The following is a 7,612-nucleotide window of genomic DNA, read 5'->3' as shown; positions in this document are numbered from 1 at the left end:
GCATTTCTGGCCTCCTTCTGCCGCTGGCGGCATCGTGATCAGCTGATCAGCAGGGGTATGGGCTGTCGGACCCTGGCCAATCAGATATTGATTACCTATCCTAAGGATAGGCCATTAATGTAAAAGTAGTGGACAACCCCTTTAATTAGATTTCACATGCCATCTCTGTAAGCCCAACCGCATCTGATCCATATTGACGCCTCTTAATTAAGATATGGCCATTGAAGCATGCCACTTGTATGCCTACCAAATGTTCCCGATTTAATAAGATTAACGATTAGCCATCATTGGGAGTCTTAAATGTGTACACTATCCAAATAAATAAGGTCTGCCCTTCTGGTCATCAAGATGGTAGTGACTACTGGGCATGTGCCCCTTGTGGCCACTCTGGAATCCAGCCAGTAATAGATGTGTGTCTCTTTAACTATGAATCCCAACAAATACTTGCCTATTGCTTCACCTGACCACTAATTGTAATTATTTGAGCCACCTACAAACAAAATTGTTCCTGTACTTGGGACTGCCACCTCTGCACCTCCGGTAGTTTCACCCCAAGAGCACACGCTTTATCCAAAGCTATACTGTGTAAAGTTGACTGCAAGCACATTTTAATGTATTTCACAAATTATAAATAACCCAGAAAAGTACTATGTATAGTAAAATACAAAGTTTTATTTTTTTTAAACAAATACAATATAAAATATTATCACCTAATAATGGTGACAATTTAATTTAATTTATAAAAAAATCTATGTTAAGAATAATTTAGAATAAAATAAAAAGCTATCTAATTTCTAGAACGTTTTCTCAGGTTGTTGGCCTTGATACTGGAACATTTTATCCAACTATCGTTCTTTAGTAGACGGGTGACTCTTTTCTGAGCGATGCTGAATTCATACTGGCGATGTCCATCAAAGAAGTACAGAAATTCTAAAAATGAATAAATATGAGGTTAGTAAAAAATATTTTCCAATTGTTGTTTTTAAAAGGAATACCTATGTACTCGAATGAAGCGGAGCGAATGGGCATGCCTGACGTCCATATCATTCATGGTCTAATGGGCTACCATTGACAATGAAAAGATTGGAGGCCGAGCATGAGCACCTCCACTCCATTCACACCCCAATCTCAGGATCACTGCAAGTCCTAACAATTTGACCCCAAACGATCCCCAAGTTATTCTCTATCTTATGTATAGGCGATAACTTTATTTTAATAACCATTTAAATACTGACAACTTATCAGTAGAGATTTTCTAACTAGAAAAATAACTACTAGTAATAATCAGACTCCTACTAGTATCATCATAATTACTAAAATTCTATAAAATAATTTTAAAAAAAATGAACTTACTGTCTTTCTGGAAAGCTGCACCAACTTTGGTTAAACCTGGAAAGTTGTCCACAATTTTTTTCGGGAAACCACTATCCATGGTTTGTTTTTGCTCATCATAACTGGAGAAAGAATTTTAAGTGTTAATATCATATGAATAACATTTTTTATTATTATTATTATTATTATTATTATTATTATTATTATTGTTGTTGTTATTATTATTATTATTTTGTTATCATTATTTCGCTATTATTATTATTATTTATTATTATTATTGCTTTATTGCTATTATTATTACTGCTATTATTATTAGTATTAGTATTATTATTTTAAACTATTATTAATATTACTATTGCTATTATTATTATGTTGCTATTATTATAATTATTATTAATAATAATAATAATAATAATAATAATCTATAGTTCAGTAAGTAAGAAGATATTTTGGAAATTATCTTACCTCCAATAATTATCGTTCACGAAGAAATATGTTTTTTTGGAGATGGTATCATAGACCGCAGCATCAACTCTTCTGACAGTGCGTGGAAAGCCGAAGTCGTAAATACTTTTAGGAGAATCTGTTGTGATTTCAAAACCCCTCATTGTCCAATATTTTACACCTAGGAAAAATAAATAAATTATGTTTCATTATTAAGCAAAATTAGGTATCTATCTATCTAGCTATCTATCTAGCTATCTATCTCATCGATCTGTTATCAAATAATTCAAGACATGTAAAAGAATATAAATCCAAAATAAGTTATACCTTTGAAGATCCGAACTTGGTCCCCATCCTGATACTCGTAAGCAGCATGAATGTGATTTGGTAGTGATGGCCAGAAAGTGCTGATTAAATGACGTTCAACTTCAGAATTTGGGGAAATTTGGCGCCAGAAAGATCTATGAAATATACACATACATTGAAGCATTCCGTATACTCTTGACGGTTCTCTTTATTAACTTTTCAGAATTTAGGTGATTACATTAAACTGATTTAATGAATATATCACTTACCTTTCTTTAAAAAATAAGATTTCTCCACGCAGAGTTGTCACAGCATCGAAAGAGGTGCTTGGTAGGCAGGTGGATGGGGTGCTTGGTTCCCTTGGTTTTTCAGGCACAGTTGGCTCCACCGGGGTTATTCTTGCTCCTGTATTGATATAACAATGTTATAACACTCTGAACCATCATGCAGTTTAGCAAATTGGTTAATTTCTGAAGGTCTTCTTTAGGGATAGCTCACAGTACTGTATACATTGGACAAGTCCTATCCAATTTTTTATTGGAAAGCACCAATAGTGTTATTCAATGGGGCACTGTTGATGTCCAATTGTTTTCAGTGACAGAATATCCTACCATGGTGCGATTTCACTTTGAAATTGGAAGACACTCATCCATTCAAGTCTATAGATGCATGGAAAACAACAGACTACACTCGGATTACATTAGAGTGGAGTCCAATTTCCACGGACTCAGACAATAGAGAAGATGGAGAAATTTTGTTCTTCTTCTCCCGACAGTGTTAATCAAATATGAGAATTGGATCACAGTAAGCTGACACTCGCCTCAAACTTTGTTTCGAGTATCAATAGCATAATCAAGCCGATTCTATTGGGTCGTGTGACCCTAGATTTAGTAATAGTTTTGACTTGTTTTCCTGAGGCCCATCAGTGGAAGTGACTTCCATTAAAAAGAAGTGGTAATGCGGTTCTCTGTTCTGAATATCACTCACATCCAACCACTGCCAGAGCAGATATCAGTTGATGGGTGTTGGTGTTGGGTTGCTGACCTCCACAGATCTCCTACTCATGACCTATACCATGCATTGGTCATCGATATGCTAGCCCCCATTTATGCCTGGCCCTGCTTGACAAGGATAGTCATTATTTCTATTTTACTTACCATAAAGTGACTGAATCCCATTGACATCATCTTCAGGAAGGTTGAATTCGCTAGGATCTGTATAATGGTAGGTGGGATACATCAGAGCACTTGGGTCACTGGAGTGTAGGAGTCCAAGGGAATGGCCAAACTCATGAGCAGCCACAATGAATAAGTTATAACCTAAAGAAGAAAAAAAAACAGATTCCTTGAAGATTGTCAACAATATGTCTCTGTGAAGTTAATTAAGTGAAGAAAATAATGATTTACAGTTCTTTATCCAAAAATGTGATTAGTATTGGCTATAAATTATGGAGAGTTTATATTTCTTCTGTTTTGCGTAGATTTATTGGATAAATAGTATAAGGTGACCTACCATTAGAGCCACTTGTCCAGGTTTCATCTTCATCAAAGTGGGCATCTCCACCAATTCCACTGGAAGGGGCAAAAGCATGAGCGAGTGTCCCATGTGGGCCATCAAATGGGTAAAAGTCATTATGGACTGTGGAAGACAATAATCACATATTTCTGTAGGATTCAAATATTTTAAGTGTTCCCCCCTTGAAACGGAGCATGTTTAGTGTCTTACCTTGGGCAGCAAAAGAGATCTCAATGTCAGAAGTCCCCTCATAGACTCGTGTAAACGTCAAGGGCGTCACATCACTCCAAACCTTAAATGCTCTCTGGATGGCCACGTCTACTTCAGCATTTGGCATATCAGGAGTGTAATTCAATATTCTAGAAGAGGAAGGAGACTGTTAGATTATTGATGGCAAGCTTTAAACAATTTGGTTTGACTAAAATTAAGTCTTTCAATTTTACCTGTAAGTCAGATCTCTCTTGTTCCATCCTTTGTTACCAGGGAATGTGCTGAATTCTCCAACATCAATAAAACCACATCTGGGCTGGTGCATCACTTCCATGGTGTCGGAATCCAGTCTTCCTGTCACCGTAAGACCAAGAAATTGCTGCATTTCCTTGATCTTTTGTACCAATGGACTGTCACCTCTCTTCCTTGACTGTCGGATATCTGTCTTAAGGTTATAATATGTCTTCAAATATTCCTTAAAAAGAAGAATTTGGAAAAAAGAAAAGAAAATTAAAATTTCTGAGATACCAAAGAGCTACAACAATATGTACAGTACCTACCTACAGTCCTTACAGGAAGATAGAAACCTGTCCTATTTGGGTACCCCATGGACAGCAATATGGAGGTTATTCACTAAAGTCAGTGAAAACCATTAAGGTAAATGGGTGCCTTGCCACTCTTCCTTTGACCTGAAGTGGCGCTATGTAGAAAATCTCTTCGACTGATCCTTAATTGATCTCTGTTTGTTAGATAGTTATCCTAACAGTGTGACCCTTCAAGGGTGTCTCACTGATAAGACCTCCAGCAAAAATGAAGTATTACACTTTATTTTTTACTCATTGGTCCTAATTAATAGACATGAAGGATCCTTTTGAGTGACAGAAACTCTTTTTAGCCAACCTTCAAATATATTGGATATCCCTCCAAAAATTTCCTAAATATGGTGGCCAATCTCTTGGAGTCTTGCAAGTTCCTAGTTAAGCAACATTTTGATTTGTATGGATAAAAGGTCTTAACTCTGCTATACATGTAGACCACCTTACTTGGTAATAGCTCAATGGCATCAATATAGAAAATTCTTTTAAAAATGTAGGCACCATAAAGATCAACAAATCCCCATGGGTTCCACCCTGGACACCACCAACACTTAGCTGATTTTCCAGAGACACTTGCCACCACTGCTGACGAAATGTAATATTACATGGGGCCATTCAGGTGAATGGGTGCCCATTTTCTACAAGATGTCTTGAGCCCACCAGAATAGGAGCTGCTCTCATAGAGTGACTCTTCACTCTGGCTCATTATAATGCATCAAAACGGGTAGAAGGCTACATGAGGAACCATTGGAGTATGAATAACATAAACGTTCTCTAATATTATATAAAAGACAATAATAATATTATAAATACGAGCATGTACTATACTTACTTCAGCAAACTTGGCATCATTCTCCTCGTTGCCTTTGGAAGATTCCGAAGGGAAAGCTGAGCAGTAAGCCACGGAAAGTAGCAGGACAAGAAGCAAGTTCTTCATGGTTTGATTTCCTTAGATCTTTATGGCTGAAGACTTCCTTCTACTGTAACTTTCTGAGAGCAGAACAGGCCCTTTATATACCGTACCTGGATGCCTCATCCAGACTTCCGAAAGTGACTCACTGTTTACGACTTCCTACAATCACAGCGAAAAGCTTATATGCTTTCATTGCCAGCATGTTATGACAAAGTGCGAGCTATGTAAAGCCCACAGTTGTGCAACATTTTTTTGTGATTAATGATCACGAACAGATTTTGCAGAGAGAAAAAAATGAGAATAAAAAAAACTACATAAGACAAAAGATATAAACAACAGTTTACTTAAGAGATGTGTCCTAAAATAAATAAGTGGCAAATAAAAAATAAGATATAAAGTTCCTATAAAGTTTGAAAACTTGAAAATTGTAATGTCAGTGCAGTATCTATCTATATATATATATATATATATATATATATATACAGTGGCTTGAAAAAATTGTAATACCCTTTGCACTTTCCCCTTTTTTTTCAGTTACACGGGGAACGGTCATTTTGAAAATCTGGTGATGCCGTTTCGGCGGTTTTACAGAATTTTATAAATTGCATCTTTCTCTCTCTTGTGGCTAGATTTGTGGTAATTTATTTTGATGACTTTTTGATTTATTCATCTTCTCATGAAGACCACCAGGGACATGTACGACAGGTTCTTCACATCCTTCATGATAATCATTTATTTGCTAAGCTGGAGAAATGTGTTTTTGAAGTGCAGCAGGTCCAATTTTTAGGTCATCATATGATTTCTGCTTCAGGGTTCCAAGTGGATCCCGCTAAAGTGCAGATTGTACTTCATAGAATCAAACGACTAACCTTAAAGTTTTGTAGATATTTTTAAGTTTTGTAAATTATTACTGGAAGTTCATTAAGAATATTTTTGGTCATAGCTAAACCTTTAACTGACATGAACAAGAAGAGCAAGTAAAAAAGAAAAAGAAAACTCCAGCAGACGTCCATATTACAAAAGTAAAAAATGGCAAAATCCTTATTGAATATATATATATATATATATATATATATATACAGTATACACACAAATATATATATATATATATATATACACATATATGTATATACCGTATTTTCCAGATTATAAGATGCACTTTTCCTCCCAAATTAGAATACAAATGTACAGTAGATTACCAAGGGGTGGTGGAGAATGGTGACAGGAGGCAGCATTGCCCTGCTCCACGGCCACCCCTGCCTCCTGTGACCCCCACCCCACCATCGCTGCCAACTTCCCCTTCCCAGTAAGACACCACTGGATTAGAAGATGGACTCCATTTTTTTTTTTTGCCAGTTTTTTACTCTAAATTTAGGGTGCGTCTTATAATCTGGTGCGTCTTATAAAACAAAAAAATACGGTGTGTAGATGTATATATATATATATCTATATATATATATATATATATATAGATATATATATATATATATATATATATATATATATATATACAGTACAGACCAAACGTTTGGACACACCTTCTCATTCAAAGAATTTTCTTTATTTTCATGACTCTAAAAATTGTAGACATCAAAACTAAGAATGAGAACATGTGGAATGAAATACTTAAAAAAGTGTGAAACAACTGAATATATGTCTTATATACTAGGTTCTTCAAAGTAGCCACCTTTTGCTTTGATTACTGCTTTGCACACTCTTGGCATTCTCTTGATGAGCTTCAAAAAATAGTCACCGGAAATGGTCTTCCAACAGTCTTGAAGGAGTTCCCAGAGATGCTTAGCACTTGTTGGCCCTTTTACCTTCACTCTGCGGTCCAGCTCACGCCAAACCATCTCGATTGGGTTCAGGTCTGGTGACTGTAGAGGCCAGGTCATCTGACGTAGCACCCCATCACTCAAATAGTCCTTACACAGCCTGGAGGTGTGTTTGGGTTCATTGTCCTGTTGAAAAATAAATTATGGTCCAACTAAACGCAAACTGGATGGAATAGCATGCCGCTTCAAGATGCTGTGGTAGCCATGCTGGTTCAGTATGCCTTCAATTTTGAATAAATCCCCAACAGTGTCACCAGCAAAGCACTCCCACACCATCACACCTCCTCCTCCATGCTTCACGGTGGGAACCAGGTATGTAGAGTCCATTCGTTCACCTTTTCTACAAAGACACGGTGGTTGGATCCAAAGATCTCAAATTTGGACTCATCAGACCAAAGCACAAATTTCCACTGGTCTAATGTCCATTCCTTGTGTGCTTTAGCCCAAACAAGTCTCTTCTG

General features: G+C 36.4%; 1 protein-coding gene across 1 annotated transcript; it reads right to left on the bottom strand.

Moving 5' to 3' along the window:
• Positions 1-725: 725 nt before the first annotated feature.
• On the bottom strand, positions 726-5,442 carry LOC142290683 (matrix metalloproteinase-18-like). The gene is made up of 10 exons (XM_075334670.1): positions 5,236-5,442; positions 4,041-4,282; positions 3,808-3,956; positions 3,595-3,720; positions 3,240-3,401; positions 2,352-2,487; positions 2,104-2,237; positions 1,798-1,957; positions 1,354-1,454; positions 726-930 (listed from the first exon to the last, which is right to left on the bottom strand). Exons 1-10 carry the CDS (start codon positions 5,338-5,340, stop codon positions 788-790), a joined length of 1,458 nt encoding a protein of 485 aa, XP_075190785.1. The 5' UTR covers positions 5,341-5,442; the 3' UTR covers positions 726-787.
• Positions 5,443-7,612: the final 2,170 nt, after the last annotated feature.

The sequence above is a fragment of the Anomaloglossus baeobatrachus genome, chromosome 2 (genome assembly GCF_048569485.1).
Source record: "Anomaloglossus baeobatrachus isolate aAnoBae1 chromosome 2, aAnoBae1.hap1, whole genome shotgun sequence".
Lineage (NCBI taxonomy): Eukaryota > Metazoa > Chordata > Amphibia > Anura > Aromobatidae > Anomaloglossus > Anomaloglossus baeobatrachus.
The sequence above is the reverse complement of the archived record's forward strand: the minus strand, read 5'-3'. Positions and strand labels throughout refer to the sequence as shown.

What these genes read in the sequence shown, in the direction of transcription:
- LOC142290683 (XM_075334670.1), bottom strand. Translation starts at nt 5,340, where the DNA reads ATGAAGAACTTGCTTCTTGTCCTGCTACTTTCCGTGGCTTACTGCTCA. An exon ending in CTGGACAAGTGGCTCTAATG is followed by an intron (nt 3,402 to 3,594) that starts GTAGGTCACCTT and finishes TTTCTTCTTTAG; the next exon opens with GTTATAACTTATTCATTGTG. An exon ending in TGGGATTCAGTCACTTTATG is followed by an intron (nt 2,488 to 3,239) that starts GTAAGTAAAATA and finishes ATATCAATACAG; the next exon opens with GAGCAAGAATAACCCCGGTG.